Genomic DNA, 20,653 nt, shown 5'->3' with positions numbered 1-20,653 from the left:
TGGAACGACTGGAACTGATCGGGTGGAACGGCTGGAACTGATCGGCTGTCGGACCCCCTCCATCTAATAGGCACTGCTCATGCATGGTTGTTAACATCTGTGGACAGGTTTAGTGACATCTCTGAACAGTCAAAGGGACTGTGTCTGTGATACAACATCCACAGTCAGTGTCTGTCTTCAGGAGTTCTGGGAACTGGGATAATGCAAAACTCTTTTTGATGTGTATATTTCATTATATTTGTTAGAAGCTCACCTGTGCAATTATTTTTCCTGGTGCTCTCAGACATTGTGACAGATGGCTTTGCTGAAATTTTATGATATTTTGATACTGACTGTGAATGGATTCAGTTTATCATGAGGTGGAGGAAAATGTAGCAATGTGTAGACAAGGTGATAGCTTATGTAGTTTATTGGAAGCCAGCGTCTTCGCAACAAGCTGTAACTACCCATCCTAACACAGTGGACTTGTGAGAGTACTTACACATTGAACTCGAGTCATCATAGACAAGGCAGTTAAAGTACTGGACCTAATTTCAGGGGTGGGGTTCAAACCATCATGTAGATATTTAGGTGTAAGTTCTCCATGATTTCTGTAAACTGATTACAGTGAATCTTTGGATGAGCCCTCGACCCGGACACAGTTGAGTTTCTTCTCCATCCTGTTTCTGTATGATCTTGTGCACTCTCTCTACTGATGATGTTGTTGAAAGAATGTCAGAACTTTAGCCTTACTACCTTCTTTTTTGAGCTAACTCTGATATGGAATGTTTACAAGAAGTATTTAGTTACCTATGGAAAACTTTCCATCAGAATGTATTGTTTGAGCAAGAGGTGCAATGTGCTTTTTGGCCTACTTGAGTGAACAAGGAAGCATTCAAAAGAATCAGATTGTCTAAATAGACTGGTCATCTTGCCCTACATTGGCAGTGATGTGTTAATGATTTCTAGAACACTTAAGAAAGATTAAACAATGAAAATGTTTATGTAACCTCATAGATCCTGTTATGGGCAGGGCAACTGACACTGCACAGCTACAGGATAGTTGATGGCTTACAAAAACACAAAGACCCTTACTGCTGTTTCCTCCTTCTGGGACTTTGTTATTGAAGAGGCCAATCACATCCGCACAAGTAACTTTTTAGTTAACTGGCACACTGGATAAAATCTCAGGGCATAGTATCCAACACTGACCATGTGAAAACCATGGCGATTGCAGATGATGACAATATAAAGGAAATTTAGAGAATCAGCTTTGAAGTTGACTGTGGAATGATTCAACTGCCACCAACATACATTTCATACAAGGGCCACGAAGATAAGCTAAGAGAAATTACAGCACATATGAAGGATACAGACTCGTTTTTCTCTTGCTCCATTTGTAACTGACCCAGGAGAGTAAATGACTAATAGTGTTACATGGTACTGTACATCATATGGTTCATTGTGGAGTATATATGTTGATGTCAATGTATAAGAGAGCAAGAGATGACTTTTGTGCCTTGGAAGGTGGGAGCCCGTCTTACAGATTATTGTCACAGAGTGTGATATTCTCAAAATGCTGTCATGTCAATGCTCTGCTGGGGTCATCCGCTAACACGTGTTGATGTCCTTTCCAGAATTCGTCATTGCCCAAAGGTGACTAGGAGGTACTTTTATCACTCCAATGCAGTGCTCCAGAGCCTCAGAAACATGTCATTATTGTTTACAATTTACATTACATACCACTAGGTATTGCAAACGTTTTTGACAGAATTACATCATTTAGTTGGTTTCCCAAAAGAAAGGGAACGTCTATTTAAAGGATTTTATCTGAGTTTTGTCATGCAGTTTCATCATCTCCCTCTCCCCCTCCCCCACCCCCTCTCCTTCTCTCATGGATGTCCTTCTATCTGTGTGACAATATTTTCAAAGTTTTTAGGTTGCAGAAAATTTTTAATAATTCCATTATGGTGCACACCTCCAAGTTATTAGTTTCAGCCAGTTCTAAGTGATAGCCTCGAGCACACTTTTGCAGATGTTTCTTGATTTATAATGTGTGTGTGCTGCATGTAACCAAATGAATTATTGGCAAAAAGGAATAACTTTCTTCCTTCCGTATTTGTGAGACAGTGTATGCCATTTAGCACCCAGCATACTGCTGCTCGTTAAAAATTGCTACCAGTAAAGACTTGTTTTTAAAATTCTGATAGTGTTAAAATATAATAATTAAGCCTGCACCAAAGCTCAATACATAATCATTTTCCTACACATATTGCTTTCTAACAAATGGTTCCTCCTGTCACAACTCATCAATTTGCCATTGCTGTTTGTAGCAGAAGCTTGTCTTATTTGGTGATTACTGTACCCATTTTCCATGAAACACAGTTTTCCAATGGATCTCATGTTGTAGGCTTTTTCAGTTGAAAAGAACAAGGGCTCTTTGTACTTGATCTTCGGATGTACAGAGTTAAGATGATCTAAAATGTTACAGAACTCCACTTGCCCATACCAACACACCACAGTGGTATTTTGTTTGTATACATGAAGTAATAGGTTGGCTTTATTGACAAGCTTAGAGCAGCTCCTTAGAGTGCTCCATGAAGATATTGGTAACCACAAGTGACAAAGAGCTGCACGTAACCACACCATCAGTTTCTTCATGCGTTCTCCACTGAAGAGAAAATAAGTAGATGTAAGTATATCTTTGAAGAGTTCATTCATGGGCCTATTAAACTCCTGGGTGATAAACTGGAGAGTCTGCCACGTGCACTTTAGTGGAAAGTCACACAGTGTCAAAATTGAGTATAATGTCTCTGTTCGAGATTTGTAATTTCTTGAAAATGTTGTGTGAAGTCAGTTGTAGTGCCATATATGATGATCACATTTCCCAGCAGCTGGAATGAAAATGTCACAATGTATTTTGCCAGGTCTTAGGAGACACCAGGTTGCTGACTATGGTTCAGCAGGATTCCATCATTATGTATCTTCAGGAGACCATATAATCTTAGTGAAACCAAGCCATGAGGTCGAAGTCCTTTAATTATATTCTCAGGTAGTACTGGGCTTTCAAGAAGAGCCACTATCTTTCTGAAAACTCATCTTGTAAAATTGATCAAAATCTTCTTGTAGGTTGTTGTCTGTACTCAAAAAATAACGGACAAAAAACTATCGTCAGTATTGCCTGTAAGCCATAGTCACCCTCGACTGTGGTAACTCTATGAGTCTTTGCCATAAAAACATAAACAAAATCTTATATTCATTGCCTGCGAACTGAGTGTCTCAGTAGGGAGGAGGATGGGAGATTAAAGTTTCATGTACCATCCACAGTGAGGTCATTAGACACAGAGCAGAAGCTCGGTTTATAAAAGGATGGGGAAGGAAATTAACTGTGCCCTTCTCAAAGGAACCATACCGGCATTTGCTGAGAGCAATTGAGGGAAATCACGAAGAACCTTAATCTGGATGGCCAGATGGGGATTTGAACCATTGTCCTCTTGAATGAGAGTTCAGTGTGCTAATCACTGCGCCACCTCGCTCAGTCTGTGTGTCTTCTTAGCTTGCGTAGTCGAAAACCTCTTTTATACTATTAAGATGTTACATCAAGCAAAAGCCTTGGTGTAGGAAATGCCATCAATCCACTCCCAGATATATGCGGTGACAGCACATCCAGAAGTTCTTTTGCATTAACATTAATACTCTTTAACATCATAGCATGATTTCACTGAGATTATATGCCTTCAGAAAGGTACCCAAGAAAGACATATTGATGAAAATCATGGTCAAGTACCTGGTGTCTCCTAACTGTGACATGGCAAATATATCTCACAGCTGTTCTCAGTTGATTCTTTAGGAAGTGTGACTCCACAATTCCATCTCATGTGCCACTAAGCAACTTTCCTATGAAAATTCCCAATCAGTTTGCTATAGAGAGTGATTATAACATCAAACCAAGAATGTGCCTGACCAAGACAACAGTCGATGAAAGTTCAGACGAGAAGTCGAAGAGAAGTGAGGCTAGTGTGATGCACCCGTTGCCATGTGTATACTACTGCATTGTTGACACAAAAGCTATTTCCCACATTTTTTTATACAAATGAATATATTCTCCTGTGCTATATTATGATTATGGAGATTAAACTACATATCTTGTAAGCTACACTGACTTCCTGACCAAGGAAGTCTCCAACGTAAGTTACCACATCATGGAACTCTGTTCAAGAATAGCTCGTACTGTAATTATCAGATAAGGCGCGCTTTTGGTCCTTGGCTGTTGCAGTGAATAAATGAGTCACCACAGAAAGAGCCACTACCATAGTTTTATAGCCCCCCTACTTTACGTTGGTCCAGTGTCCAGAAGAATTGACCGAATATTGAGAAGAATAATTTCAAGTGTATTTTTTGCTCCTCCACCAAATCACAAACGCTCCTTGGCACAACATCAAAATATGGAAACGAGGAGTATATTGCATCGCATAAATGCAGGAAGAAATACATTGTCCAAACAGTAGTAACGGTGTAAGAGAAATTGGATGAGTAAGTACTCCCACCACACTACTCCATCCCAACAAGTAAGCTGTTTCGAAGTACATAATTGCATATAAATAAATGATGCAGTACAAGAAAAAAAATTGTGGCTCAGGCCTTTTCCTGTTGAGACAGCACCGAGGATATGAAAATCTGTCTTTCACGAAACTGGATCTTGTGGTACAACAGATAGATCAGTTTTGTGGGCGTTGTCTCACTGAATTCTTATGATCTCTGTGCCAATATGCTCCCTGCTCTTGGCTGCCAATGAGCAAGAGACCAGGCAGAATATCTGCCGTCGCACACTGGTGGTGTGGTGTATCCCATGACGTGGTGCAGGAGTGAAGGTAACTGGAGTGGTATATAAAGAGGAGACACGTGATTGCATCTAAGTACATTAGATCACCTTTTGATGGCAGCTTAGTAAGACTTCAAAATATGAAGCCACTTTGACATTCAGATTGTGCATGACACCCGTTTTTCTTTTCTGATACTGTTCATCCAGCCAGCCTGTATGTTTTTTGTTAAGGGACATAAGAAATGTTCAGGTGTCGACTGTAATCCATTGCTTTCAATACACATTCCTTATTATTGTGTATAGTAGCAGATGATCAGCTAAAGTACTTTTATTTTTTTTACCCTGATATGGACACTTACTGATACCCATGATATGTGAATCAACATTTTGGGTGCCAAACAATGTAATAATGGAAACTAACAAATAATGATGCAGTATTTTGTATACAAAAATTTGAAATATGAATCTGAAGTTTGAGTCTTTTGGTCTGTGGTAAGTGATATCAATTCAGTTGTTACTCTGTTACAATTTGTTTTTCCAGATGGTTAAGGAATTTTTCCCAGTAATGTGAACTGAACCATACACTGTCCCATCATATCCAACTTTTGCTCTGTGGGGAACTTGGTTGGTGATCGTGCTGCACAAGGAAAAAAATAAATGTGTTAGAGATAACACTGGGAAATGCATGAATTCTGTGGATGAGCATTGTCGTGCTGGAAGAACACATCTCTCTGACAATGAAAAGACAAAATGATAATGATGTTCATATGTCCTACACAGCTTAGTCCCTCTTCAATGAACGCTAGAAGTGTAGGATAATTGTAGGATATAGCTTCTCACTCTTTAATTTACCCTATGATGTGAGGCCTGGTATGATCTAATAGTCACTGCCATCGTAATGGTACCATACTTGCAAATGATGTCATTTGTAATGCCTCCAGTTGTCTTTTGTTACATCATCAACCTAGGCTGCACAGTGATGAAATGTGAGCGGAAGCCAGCTGATTGGCAGCCATGTTTGTAATTCACCTTCCAGCATATGATTTCATGCAATCAGCGATGACTAGTCATTTGACGTGACTGTTATGGCATCAGTTGTAAGCCATTATCAGTTGAAAATAGGATGCAAAACACAAGCACCTTCTTTGGACTGGCAAAACCAACAGTGATACACAGCTGACTACTGAAATCTATCACAGTGATCATATCTTTTGAGAGACCACCCAGATTCCCACAGGCCCACAATATAACTTTGTTGAAATTACATGAATCATAGTCATCAGTGCCACCGTGGCATGTTTACAGAATTAGGTAACAGTCTGACGTCTGGAACAATTGCCCAGTATCAATAATTCAAATACATTTGTTAAGGGCACAGTGTATTCCTGCTCCGTGCATAATTCCTCCTCTGTTCACAGCAGAGTACACGCTGGAACATTTAAAATAGCACACCAAGAGGGGATCATTGGATTGAAATGAAATTTAATAGACATAACAATACAGCTGAGAGATTCACTTGATACCATAATCAAGACTTGCGAACAAATACAGTGAGTACAAGTAGACAAATACAGTGCAACATCAATAATGTGTTGGACCAAGTTTTGCTGTAATATATGCCACAACACAGTCCAGCATCAAGGTGGTTAGACGTCTGATGTCGTCCTGAGGCACAGTCTAGAACTGCCACCTCCAAATCATGTACAGAATGACACAGCAGCATGTGGAGTTTCAGTTGGTCCCATACGGGCTCTATGGGGGACAAGTCTGATGAACAGGCCAGCCATGGAAGAGACAGAATATGACATAGAAAGTCTTGAGCAACTAAAGCTGTATGTGAACAAGCATTATCTTGCGGGAAAAGTGCCTCTGGTAGACCACGTATAAAATGTCCCACTTGGAGTCGGAGATGACGCCAACATATTGCTCGCCCTTTAAGATTCCATGTACCACAATTGTAGGGAACTGCTTATGATGCCACAGACAATCACGCCAGCTGTGCAGTCAGTGTGGCATGTGGCAGCGTGGGTGGAACTGTACCTCCACACCCATAGGTGATTATCATCCATCCACAAAACAAATCAGGATTCATCACTAAACACCACATTTTGCCAATCAGCGGCAGTCATTCGGTCTTGGCACCATTGTAGATGGAGTCACCAATGTGCTGGTGTGAATGGAAGTACATGACAAGAGGTTCTGGATTGCAAATTAACATCCACAAGGCATTTGGAATGTTCCTTCGATCTTCTCGCCTTGTCATCTTCCTGTTCATTCCAGCCCTGGTATGGCACACTTGGGCGCCATCTCATGTCCACTGCTCTGAACGACGTGTGACGGAACACTCGGAACAATCGACCTCATAAGCCACACGGGGTGTTGACCAGGCCGTGGTTTTCATGCCGATGGTTAGGCTTCACTCAAACAGGCTTAACTGTGAGAAATGTCTAAAACTACTACCTGGCATTCTGCGTCTACTAACATCCTCCTCAAGTCAGAGTGTGATTGTCGTGTGTATGATTCATCCACTATGCGCTGCTTAAATAGGATCTCGTGCCCAATTGCAGCCACCCTGCAGGGTCTGTGGGCATGTGCATTGTCACCAAACTTGGATCATTTGTAATTGGATATCTCTGTATTTATTTGCAAAGTTTCATGTTTGTACCTTTGTTCCATCTGGATGTACTGTTTTCAATCTTCTTGAGGTGTATTGCTTTTAATGTATCCTGTTAATGCGCCATGAAAACATGATATTGATTTAGAGGCATTCACTATTCATTTTGACGAGTACATTATACTATGTTAACTTAAGCGATAGTAGTTTTTACATCTTGTTCACAGTCAGCTGTAAAAAATGTAGCATTATACTACATGTTTCTACATTTCTTATTGATTCCATTTGACTTGGGAATTCGCAAAAGTAATTAAAATCCTATATTTCTACAAACATTTTAATGAGAACTATGTAATATTTAAGCCAATTGATGGATTTTGTGTTTTGTTTAAAAATGTGTTTAAATCATCACTTGCATTATGTTTTAGTAATTTGGTAATATTTATTTAAGGAAAGCATTACTGATAGATATTTAAAGATATATATTATTTTAACAGATCCATTTAGTAAACTTGACAGCACTCAAGAAAAAAAATTCGCTTGATGAACGTCTTCAGTTTGCAAATGAAATGATGCCTGAAGTTCTGGATTCGGCTGATTATCCTCTAACTGTGAGTTAACTCATGTTTCTTCTCTTTCATTTTTAATGCGTCAGAGCATAACTCTCAGGAAGCTTTAGTTTCTAATACGGTTGATAAGAAATCATTCTACATAATTTATTGCATTGTTTTTTTGACCTTTGTTTCAACCTAATCTTTAACTATTTTCCCTTCAATTTAGGGAAGCAATTTGTGAAACACTTCTTTTCATTTACAATGTAAGGTGTTGGGTCTCCTTCAAATTACAGTCATTATGAAACTTTCGAAGCTGGACAAGCACTTCAGCAATATTGTCACATTGAAACCACAATCAAGTCCAAATCTGAAGGCAGGATTGTCAGTGAAGTAAAACTCTTAGAACCAAAAGCATGCTTCTTACTGACACCAACATACAGCCACAACAGAGAGTGCAGCTATTTATGCAAACATTGAATATTCCAGAATGCTGGTATTTATATAAATACCAAATATTCCAGAATACTCAAACATAAAATATTTCAGGAATATTCAAGAAATAATAAATACTAAACAAGAAATAATAAATACTAAACAACAAATAATTGTAACAAATTTTGTATTGTGGGCATTGTATGATAAATATTCATTTCTGATCCATCATTATTCGGATCATAAAATATTTGTCATACAGATAATGTGGTCTTGTTCATCATGAAACAAATAATTGCTAGTGATGGGATTTGAACTGGCAACCTGCAGTAAGTCAACCAACAATGCAAAGCACTACACTACATATACCATAGCAGCATTGCTCCCTCTCCTTGAGAACCCCTGACCCACAGTTTCAGAAATTCTCATTGGATCTGAGTAAAACACCTGGATCTGGACCTTGTCAATGGATCTCTGTAAAATAGCATTAACGGATCCTCGTGTTCTGATCATGCTCTTACATCTTCTTCACTGTGATGAACATCAAAGGTAGCCTCTTGTGTCAATGCTTTGAAGTTGTCCAGGGATTCTTCAGTTTCCTTGAAGCTGCCATTGTCGATCTGCACCACTGGACTGCAGTAGAGGTTCATGCAGAGGACATAGAAAACGCATCTGCACTTTTTTTTCTTCTTTATGGTCAGAATCCTCGACTTAATATGTGACATCTGACAAGGGGTGAAGGATACAGTATGGCCCAAAGCAGCACTTTAGCAACTTTTCTGACAGCCTCAGCCACATCTCCTGAGCTTTACCTTACTGGTCTAGGTTCATAAAAATCCAAACCAAGCCTCCTTACTGGTCAGAGTTTGGCATTTTAACAATCTTGATCCTTCTACTGGGCATCCAGGGCCCATATGTGTGCCAGCTGTCTTGCTTCTTCAGTTCTGGTGATGAGGTGCTACATATAGCCATCCTTGAATATATTCTGGTTGAAATGGGAACAGTGTATCCATTGTCATTTCAGCCTCACAACCTGGAGTAGAAAGGCCTGTGTGAAACCTGGAGTGCCTTGCTTCTCTGTGTTGTATGTGAATGTCATAACAGGCAGTATTGTATCCCAACCTCTCTGTTCAACATTGGCATACACTGAGAGCATATCTGTCTATGTCTTATTAAATCATTCAGTGAGCCCATTTGTCTGTGGAACTTCGGCTGTCAATACAGCTTTAGTGACAGCATAGCACGTAAGGTAATCAGTGCAGACTATTATACACCAATTCCCATTTGTCGTCTTCAAAGAGGTCAGTTCCAATTTGGTGGAATGGTACTGCTGCGGGCAGTATTGGTATCAGATGTCCCAGAGGTGATTGCATTACATACTTTCATCATTGGGATTCCTTACAATGGCTCACACAGTGTCTAATGGATTGGTGGATACTCGGCCAGTGAGACCTGTGTCTGATTCTGTCTTGAGTCTTCATGAATACCAGGTGATCAGATGTTGGAATATCATGACAGTACTTCAGGATAGCTGGCCGTAGATGCAATTGGATGATGAGCTTCCATTTCTGCCCCATTGGACCATAGTTCCACTTATACAGTTAGTTACATGTTCCGTTGATCAGTTTCACGGTAACTGTTAACCTATAATTTTTTTATTCCTATTCAAGAATTCATCTATGGTATAGAAGGAATTTTAAAGAAGATATGATTTCAATTTATTTTTAAAACTATTAGTGCTACAATGCTCTATTAATTAATTGGGGTTTTTCTTTGGCCAGTTTCTCCTTTTTCAAGTCTCCTGTGACCTTCAGCCATGTTGGATCCATCTTCTGTTCAGCAGCAGTATTGTTTAATGCAGCAGTAACTGAGATTTCATTCCCACTGCTGTGTTCTGTTAAAGGATTCCTTGAAAGGCAGTTGACATCCTTGTGTATCTATCCACTTTGGTGTACCACATGAAATTTTACTCCTGAAGCCTCAGTGCCTATCTTCCCAGTTGATCCGATGAATCCTTCAGGCTAGTCAGCCAACAGAGAGAATGGTAGTCTATCGCAATGGTGATTGGCTTGCCAAATAAACATGGTCAGAACTTGTTGATGGCCCAGTAAGTGCAAGGCACTCGTTCTTGGTTGTAGAGTAGTTCATCTTGGACTTGGAGAGTACTCTTAAAACATTTTGAGCGTTTTCCTGAATTTGTGCTTGTGCTGCCCCTCTTCCAAAATGACTAGCATCAATGTGAAGTTCTGTCTCAACATTTCGTCATACAATGTTAGAACTGGAGACGATGTTAATGCCTCCTTAAGGACAAGGAAACATCTGTTCAGCACCTCATTCCAGGAAAATTTGGCATCTCCCTGCAGTAGTTGTTTTACAAATTTTTTATTGTGCCTGTCTGTGACCCATCATCTCGATATCTGGTTAGGGATTTTCCATAGTTAGATTTTACATCATAACAAGCATGTCAGTAGTTTCCAACATCACACAGATGCTAAAGCACTTGGAGAGTGCAAATACTAGAATTACCATGGAAAATTGTATATTAAGGGGGAAAAAAGGTGTACCAGTAAAATGAGAAATAGTTAGTTTTGGGAGAGTTGTACTCAGATATCCACACTGAAAACACGATTGCAGAAGCTCATGCAATACCTGCAAACTATAGCACTATTCAGTGAAAATTCAATGGAAGTAATTAGAGGAAAAAACTAATCAATATATTACAGTGGAATATATTTCAAGAATAGTTTTTTATCATTTTGCCAGCCAGACCCTTGTCTACTCAAAGAGTGGTTTTTGGATGTGAAGGCAAGATGATGATCTGTGCTGTTCAAATTTTAATAGGCAGTATGTCTCATATGGCACACTGCATCATGTCACCAGCTAACATGAATCCCTTCCCTGTAGAATAATTTTCTGAAAAGGGCATAGAGCGTTGCTACTTTCTTCTGTTTTGTACTGCTGCTTTCCGGTTGGTGACTAGTAAATCAGCAGGTGGGTGAGGTCACTGCAGTTGGGATGATTGTCCCCAATCGTCCCCATAAAAGATTGCAATTCATGAAGGTTATAGGGAATGGGTGAGTTACATATTGCTTATGGCAGAGTACCTTCATATTAATGATGCAGCCCAGATATTTAAATCCTATTCAGAAAACTAACTTTTATGTAGGTTACATCATGAAATCAGACAAAGAAAGAACCTGAGCATAGAAAACAGATATAGCCCAATTGACTATTTGTAAGCCACAAACAAAATCGTATATCAAAGCAATAAGTATGAATTACCACTTCACCTGTGATTTGCAGACTTTGATAAAAGCTTTTGGTTCGGTTTCAACAAAATCTATAGTTGCAGCCCTTAAGAAACAAGCCACAGATTCAACTTACATTGTTTATATGCCGAAGAATTCACATGTCACTGCTAGAGCTACTATTAGACTTCAGTAGAATAATCAGAAATTCACATTTGAAAGAGTGTCAGCCAATTAGATTTCATATCACCAAAACTATTCTCAGTAACCTTAGGGGAAGATTTCAGATGCTTAAACTGGAAAAATGAAGGAATCTGAATTAATGGGATATTATCCGAAACACTTTTGTTTTGCTGATGACACTGTAATGTTTTGTGTGTAGTGCAGACTTACTTCATCATGATGAAGTAAGTGACCTGGAGTAATTTTTGTTAACCAACTATAACTTTTAAAATGAACCACTGATGTGCCTAAAATGAAAAGTTTATGATCAGTGTGCATGACCAGTTTTAATTTATGGCAGTGAGACACGCTCTTTTAATGCAAAACCATTCAAAAACAAAGGAGAGCTCAGTGAACATTGGTTAGATACCCACTGGGAATCACTAGAGTAAAAATTCCTAAGGACTACAGTGATATACATAACTATTATTGTAATGAGAATGAAGTATACGTGATTTGGCCATATAGCCAGGTGAGTGATTGATAGATCAACAAAGGAAATTATTTGGTGGATTACAAGAGATTTACAAAGATGCAAACGACAACCTCATGGAAGGTGGGTACATGTCAGAAAATATGCAGGGCAGCAGTGATGGGTGTAGCTGCAGACTGCAATGCTTGGTAATGTTTGGATGAGGCCTGTATCCTGCAATATATGTCAAATTGATGATAACATGAATGACTGTTAGATCTGAATGATTTGTTGCAAAATTTCCAAATGTTTTTGCACCTTTGCCCATTGTGAATCATATATTCAAAATAGTTAACTCAAGATGGAATGGCCTGTATCAGTTGTTGCATGAATCGGTAGAATGTGATCAGGTCAACCACTACTACAAACAATAGACACATGTATCCATACAGACCATAAAGTGTGTTAATGATCATGAACTCATGAAATTTCACATCAGCAGGAGTTGCAGATAAGCATCCATTAGATTTATTTTTGTCAGTGTTTTTATGTGTGATAATGAATGTGTGTCCATGACTTTCAACTTCTTGATTGTCATTACAGACAGTGCACTCTGACTAAGGAGGACCATTTCAATCACCCTCTGGCGTATAACCTGTTTGCTCGGTTTTTATGACATCATTTAAACTGAACTAAGTTTGAAGTAGAAGTAGAAATAGAAGTTTGTAGAATTTTGCACAGAGCATGACTTAATCATAGCTAACACTTGGTTCAAGAATCATAAAGAAAGGTTGTATACCTGGAAGAATCCTGGAGATACTAAAAGGTATCAGATAGATTATATAATGGTAAGACAGAGATTTAGGAACCAGGTTTTAAATTGTAATACATTTCCAGGGGCAGATGTGGATTCTGGCCACAATCTATTGGTTATGAACTGCAGATTGAAACTGAAGAAACTGCAAAAAGGTGGGAATTTAAGGAGTTGGGACCTGGATAAACTGAAAGAACCAGAGGTTGTAGAGAGTTTCAGGGAGAGCATAAGGGAACAATTGACAGGAATGGGGGAAAGAAATACAGTAGAAGAAGAATGGGTAGCTCTGAGGGATGAAGTAGTGAAGGCAGCAGAGGATCAAGTAGGTAAAAAGACGAGGGCTAATAGAAATCCTTGGGTAACAGAAGAAATATTGAATTTAATTGATGAAAGGAGAAAATATAAAAATGCAGTAAATGAAGCAGGCAAAAAGGAATACAAACGTCTCAAAAATGAGATCGACAGGAAGTGCAAAATGGCTAAGCAGGGATGGCTAGAGGACAAATGTAAGGATGTAGAGGCTTGTCTCACTAGGGGTAAGATAGATACTGCCTACAGGAAAATTAAAGAGACCTTTGGAGATAAGAGAATGACTTGTATGAATATCAAGAGCTCAGAAGGCAACCCAGTTCTAAGCAAAGAAGGGAAGGCAGAAAGGTGGAAGGAGTATATAGAGGGTTTATACAAGGGCGATGTGCTTGAGGACAATATTATGGAAATGGAAGAGGATGTAGATGAAGACGAAATGGGAGATAAGATACTGCGTGAAGAGTTTGACAGAGCACTGAAAGACCTGAGTCGAAACAAGGCTCCGGGAGTAGACAACATTCCATTAGAACTACTGATGGCCTTGGGAGAGCCACTCATGACAAAACTCTACCATCTGGTGAGCAAGATGTATGAGACAGGTGAAATACACTCAGACTTCAAGAAGAATATAATAATTCCAATCCCAAAGAAAGCAGGTGTTGACAGATGTGAAAATTACCGAACTATCAGTTTAATAAGTCACAGCTGCAAAAATACTAACACGAATTCTTTACAGACGAATGGAAAAACTAGTAGAAGCGGACCTCGGGGAAGATCAGTTTGGATTCTGCAGAAATGTTGGAACATGTGAGGCAATACTAACCTTACAACTTATCTTAGAATAAAGGTTAAGGAAAGGCAAACCTATGTTTCTAGCATTTGTAGACTTATAGAAAGCTTTTGACAATGTTAACTGGAATACTCTCTTTCAAATTCTGAAGGTAGTAGGGGTAAAATACAGGGAGCGAAAGGCTATTTACAATTTGTACAGAAACCAGAGGGCAGTTCTAAGAGTCGAGGGGCATGAAAGGGAAGCAGTGGTTGGGAAAGGAGTGAGACAGGGTTGTAGCCTCTCCCCGATGTTATTCAATCTGTATATTGAGCAAGCAGTAAAGGAAGCAAAAGAAAAATTCGGAGTAGGTATTAAAATTCATGGAGAAGCAGTAAAAACTTTGAGGTTCGCCGATGACATTGTAATTCTGTCAGAGACAGCAAAGGACTTGGAAGAGCAGTTGAACGGAATGGACAGTGTCTTGAAAGGAGGATATAAGATGAACATCAACAAAAGCAAAACGAGGATAATGGAATGTAGTCAAATTAAATCGGGTGATGCTGAGGGAATTAGATTAGGAAATGAGATACTTAAAGTAGTAAAGGAGTTTTGCTATTTAGGGAGTAAAATAACTGATGATGGTCGAAGTAGAGAGGATATAAGATGTAGACTGGCAATGGTAAGGAAATCGTTTCTGAAGAAGAGAATTTTGTTAACGTCGAGTCTAGACTTAAGTGTCAGGAAGTCGTTTCTGAAAGTATTTGTATGGAGTGTAGCCATGTATGGAAGTGAAACATGGACAATAAATAGTTTGGACAAGAAGAGAATAGAAGCTTTCGAAATGTGGTGCTACAGAAGAATGCTGAAGATTAGATGGGTAGATCACATAACTAATGAGGAAGTATTGAATAGGATTGGGGAGAAGAGAAGTTTGTGGCACAACTTGACCAGAAGAAGGGATCGGTTGGTAGGACATGTTCTGAGGCATCAAGGGATCACAAATTTAGTATTGGAGGGCAGCGTGGAGGGTAAAAATCGTAGAGGGAGACCAAGAGATGAATACACTAAGCAGATTCAGAAGGATGTAGGTTGCAGTAGGTACTGGGAGATGAAGAAGCTTGCACAGGATAGAGTAGCATGGAGAGCTGCATCAAACCAGTCTCAGGACTGAAGACCACAACAACAACAAGTTTGAAAGACTTGAAAAAATTTAGGCTACACTGAAGGTTTCAGTGGGATTTAAGCTGCAGAATTATATCCACATCTTTTTAATTACCTCAGATGCAGTAAAAACTCCTGGCATGGGTCATCTAAATCATGACAGAGAAATCTGATCATCATTGAGAAAATAAGCCTGGTAATAATGACTGTGAAAAAGAAATATTGCCTGTGAAAAAAACGTGAGTGGGAAATTTTTTTTTTGGGGGGGGGGGGGGGGCAGACAGTGGAGGTGAAAATTCTAAATGGCAGTTGGCATTCAAATTTTGTCAATCTTGTTAGGATTACTGTCTTAATTTATAACTAGATCTGAAGATTTAGGATGCTGAGTGTGTTGTGTAAACTCTACAGTGCAAACTTGAGAACACTGTCCTTTATTATAATGCTGGTGCTCATAAAGTGTTTGCATAGATGTGATAGCCATATTGGAAGATTTCACTACGGTCAGCAAGTGAAGCAACATGCCCACACTACATACATTTAGACTTCTCACGCTTGGAGAAACAATGCTGAGCAATGTGATGGAGCAGTAGGACACTGGAATCATGGTATGGAGGGCTACAATTCCAGTACTCCTTGGATCACCCAAAATCCTGATCATCTTTCCTTCTTGCTGATGGAAACGGGTCAAACAGGATTTTAATTTAAGAAACTTGCATAAAATTTACAATAATGCTAATGAGATCCACCCCCACTGCCCCCAAATCACCCACTGTTAACTTTCCAGAATTTCTTAACCTCAAACCTTGCCTCACCATCATTCCCCAGATCCCTCAACAAGTAAACTAACCTTACATCCACAGAAAGAACCACACTCCATCCAGACAATCCAAAATAGAAAAACAAGTTGGTGTTTGTAACTTGTGCCCACATATTAAAATGTTGATGCTTAGTGCAATATGTCCAAAATCTTAAGCTACTTATAAAATATCTTGTGATGAGGATCATATCTCTGTTGCAAAAGATAGAACTAATGTTTTAACTGTGCATTATGTAAGTTCATACTGTGATGTCTTTGACAACACTACATTATTATTTACTATGCGTGGAAATTCCACAAACGGGAAATGGGATTTGGAAAACAACAGTGGTGGTGATGATGATGATGATGATGATGATGATGGAGAAGGAACGTATTTGTATACGTAACACGAATTGAGCTTATACTGGTTCATTATATCCTGGGTGTCAGTGGTGTTTCGTGTGAAATGTACAGTATCCCTGTTTGTATGTTTAGAGTTTTTGTTTTCACCGTGCGCTGATAACATCATCCAGCCATGCTGTTATACGGGGTGTTACGAAGCTATGTGTTCAAATTAATACAGGAGGCAGAGAACATAAAAACAATTATATTTAGTTATGGGATATCCGGTCCCTGATAGCGATTTCTGATGCTAGGGATGATTTGCACATAAGTTATTTTAGCATGATAATTACAGAAGTGGCATTCACAGGAACTGCTTGAATGCGCTACCATTGTCCTGTACGCACGCAGTACATCGTCGGACCATTGATTGTCATGTCTGTCTGAAGATTTGTGGCATGTCCACAGTGGTGCCAGCAGTGGCACCAGTTCTAGCGACAAGGTCTTCTTCTGTTTCCACAACAGTTTCATACGCCAGCTGCTTTATTTACCCACAGAGGAAGAAATTCAGACATTTGAGATAAGGCGACCTGGGTGGCCAAGCCATAGAGCCACATTGGCTGATCCATCAAGTCCTTAAAACGGCTATCAAATGCTTCCTCACAGCAATGCTGAAATGGGCTGGTGTCCCACCATACTGAAGTACATCCTTCATATAAAATTCAGCAGTACATTCTCTAGCAGTTCTGGCAACACATATTCCACAAAGATGCAATATCTCTGCCCATTGAGCCAAAGTGGGAGAATGTGTGGTCCAGTCAACCTATCACTGAGAATGTCGGCTCACACATCAAACCAGTGTGAAGTCATGTACCTTGTGGATTCACATGTGGGCAAACATGCAAATTGTGGATATTGAAACAGCCTTCATATGTCATGTTTTTGTCTTCCATTTTGGGAGTTTGTGCTGTTCGATCCCTCCCTGTATCATGCATACTTGCATGGAAGACTGTTTCCCATAGCAGGTGATGTGAACATTTTTTGTATTTTGGAACTTGTCGGTTGTAAAAACACTGTCAGTACTCTCTCACTGCAGCTCATTCATTTCCATTCATACCCAGATACTAGATCCATGTCAGCCATTTCAGTGTATATAAACTGCTCCATGTTCACTGTTATTGTCACAAGGCAGTAATGATTGAAACTGCATTTGTGTGCTTACAAGGAAGTCACAGCTATTGTCACGAGGCAGTGATGCTTATAATGAATCAGCATGTTTCCAAGCAGAGCTCAGAGCCAACCATCCATGTACACAGAGCGATATACATTTCCTGTTAGTATCACCAGCACAACTTACATAAGCACCACTAACAAAATGTTCACTAACATTACAAATTTGTTTCCAAAACCATATGTTTCTTTTGGAAACATATTTGTTTTGATGTTTTCTACCTCCTGTACTAACTTAAACAAATAGCTTCAGAACATCCTGTATATGCAGGTAATACAAGAAACTTCATTATTGTGTATGCTGTCTACATTCTAACTTAAAGGCCTTATAACCGACTGCTTTTTTTATTTACGCAGAAACTATACTACATATAACTCCTATTTTAACTTGTTGCAGAATGTATTTGTTGGATCCATTGCATTTTTATGGTCTTGTTGGCCCCTGTACATTGTTAGTTTTTATTGTTGACAAGAAAGTGTAACATTTTTAGACTGGCATTATTCAATCTAGAAAGTGCAGGAATCACATTACACGAATGCTGTTGATTGGATTGTTGTTGATGCTATTTTTTTGTGAAATGATTTTCCAAGCCTGTTTAATAGTTTTATTTTTTGTATTTAAACATTATAGTTGGTGACTTGCAAGTAATTGTAATTGTAACAGGGTCGCATGTGGTGGGCTGAGTCAGAAGAACCATGGCAAACATTGGCTTGTTGTATGGAAATAGCAAAAGCTGTCCGCTCTCCTGATCCAGAGAAATACATCTGCCACTTTCCTGTGCACCAAGATGGTTCCTGCAATGGACTACAACATTATGCTGCACTTGGTCGAGACACTGCTGGGGCTGAAAGTGTAAATCTCAGTCCTGCACAGCGACCACAGGATGTTTATGAATGTGTAGCTCAACTGGTAAGTGTATTATTTTCGGCTTGTAAATATTGTAACTTACTCTGTTTGGAGGATGTACATTTCTTGTAAGTGCAAGCATCTGCATAAGGCAACTCTGTCACCACAAGCAGTTTGAGTTGTAATGCCCTCTTGAGAAAAAAAAAAAGAAATATTATTGCTTTCATATGGACTGGATTATTATTATCCACACACTTAGATTATGGGACGTAGCTAAGTTTAGAGAGACAGATCTGGCAGTTTGATATTTCTCCTTATATTGGGAAGCAGTAGTTAGTATCCCTAGTTCCCTAAACAGGTTTCTGCAGGATGTTCTTGACTTCACACCACATATAACTCTTATTGCACATTTTTGTGCCCGGAAAACTTTAGCTTGGCTTGATGAATTACCCCAAAAAATAGTCCCATATGACATTATGGAATGAAAGTAAGCATAGTATGCCAGCTTTTTCATTTTTATATCTCCTATGTCTGACACAATTCGCATTGTAAATAGAGACTTGTTAAGATACTTCAGCTGTTCTGTGGTGTGCTCCTCCCAGTTGAATTTATTGTTGTTGTTGTTGTTGTTGTTGTTGTTGTGGTCTTCAGTCCTGAGACTGGTTTGATGCAGCTCTCCATACTACTCTATCCTGTGCAAGCCTCTTCATCTCCCAGTACCTACTGCAACCTACATCCTTCTGAATCTGCTTACTGTATTCATCTCTTGGTCTCCCTCTACGATTTTTACCCTCCACGCTGCCCTCCAATACCTGCTCCGAATTTTTCTTTTGTTTCCTTTACTGCTTGCTCAATATACAGATTGAATAACATCGGGGAGAGACTACAACCCTGTCTTACTCCCTTCCCAACCACAGCTTCCCTTTCATGTCCCTCGACTCTTATAACTGCCATCTGGTTTCTGTACAAATTGTAAATAGCCTGCCGCTCCCTGTATTTTGCCCCTGCCACCTTTAGAGTTTGAAAGAGAGTATTCCAGTCAACATTGTCAAAAGCTTTCTCTAAGTCTACAAATGCTAGAAACGTAGGTTTGCCTTTCCTTAATCTTTCTTCTAAGATAAGTCGTAAGGTCAGTATTGCCTCACGTGTTCCAGTGTTTCTACGGAATCCAAACTGATCTTCCCCGAGGTCGGCTTCTACTAGTTTTTCCATTCGTCTGTAAAGAATTCGTGTTAGTATTTTGCACCTGTGGCTTATTAAACTGATTGTTCGGTAATTTTCACATCTCCCAACACCTGCTTTCTTTGGGATTGGAATTATTATATTCTTCTTGAAGTCTGAGGGTATTTCGCCTGTTTCATACATTTTGCACACCAGATGGTAGAGTTTTGTCAGGACTGGCTCTCCCAAGGCCGTCAGTAGTTCCAATGGAATGTTGTCTACTCCCGGGGCCTTGTTTCGACTCATGTCTTTCAGAGCTCTGTCAAACTCTTTACGCAGTATCGTATCTCCCACTTCATCTTCATCTACATCCTCTTCCATTTCCATAATATTGTCCTCAAGTACATCGCCCTTGTATAGACCCTCTATATACTCCTTCCACCTTTCTGCTTTCCCTTCTTTGCTTAGAACTGGGTTTCCATCTGAGCTCTTGATATTCATACAAGTCGTTCTCTTATCTCCAAAGGTCTCTTTAATTTTCCTGTTGGCATTATCTATCTTACCCCTAGTGAGATAAGTCTCTACAACCTTACATATGACCGCTAGCCATCCCTGCTTAGCCATTTTGCACTTCCTGTCAATCTCATTTTTGAGACGTTTGTATTCCTTTTTGCCTGCTTCATTTACTGCATTTTTATATTTTCTCCTTTCATCAATTAAATTCAATATTTCTTCTGTTACCCAAGGATTTCTACTAGTCCTCGTCTTTTTACCTACTTGATCCTCTGCTGCCTTCACTACTTCATCCCTCGAAGCTACCCATTCTTCTTCTACTGTATTTCTTTCCCCCATTCCTGTCAATTGTTCCCTTAGGCTCTCCCTGAAACTCTGTACAACGTCTGGTTCTTTCAGTTTATCCTGGTCCCATCTCCTTA

General features: G+C 39.4%; 1 protein-coding gene across 1 annotated transcript in view; it reads left to right on the top strand.

Annotated features, from left to right (window-relative positions):
- The window catches only part of LOC126457511 (DNA-directed RNA polymerase, mitochondrial), a 293,196-nt gene that overhangs the window by 206,797 nt on the left and 65,746 nt on the right, over positions 1–20,653 (top strand). The window contains exons 17-18 of the mRNA XM_050093848.1: positions 7,913–8,026; positions 18,375–18,620. Of these exons, the coding sequence (XP_049949805.1) occupies positions 7,913–8,026; positions 18,375–18,620 (360 nt within the window). The remainder of the gene's footprint in view (positions 1–7,912; positions 8,027–18,374; positions 18,621–20,653) is intronic.

This window comes from Schistocerca serialis, chromosome 2 (assembly GCF_023864345.2).
Source record: "Schistocerca serialis cubense isolate TAMUIC-IGC-003099 chromosome 2, iqSchSeri2.2, whole genome shotgun sequence".
Lineage (NCBI taxonomy): Eukaryota > Metazoa > Arthropoda > Insecta > Orthoptera > Acrididae > Schistocerca > Schistocerca serialis.
The sequence above is the reverse complement of the archived record's forward strand: the minus strand, read 5'-3'. Positions and strand labels throughout refer to the sequence as shown.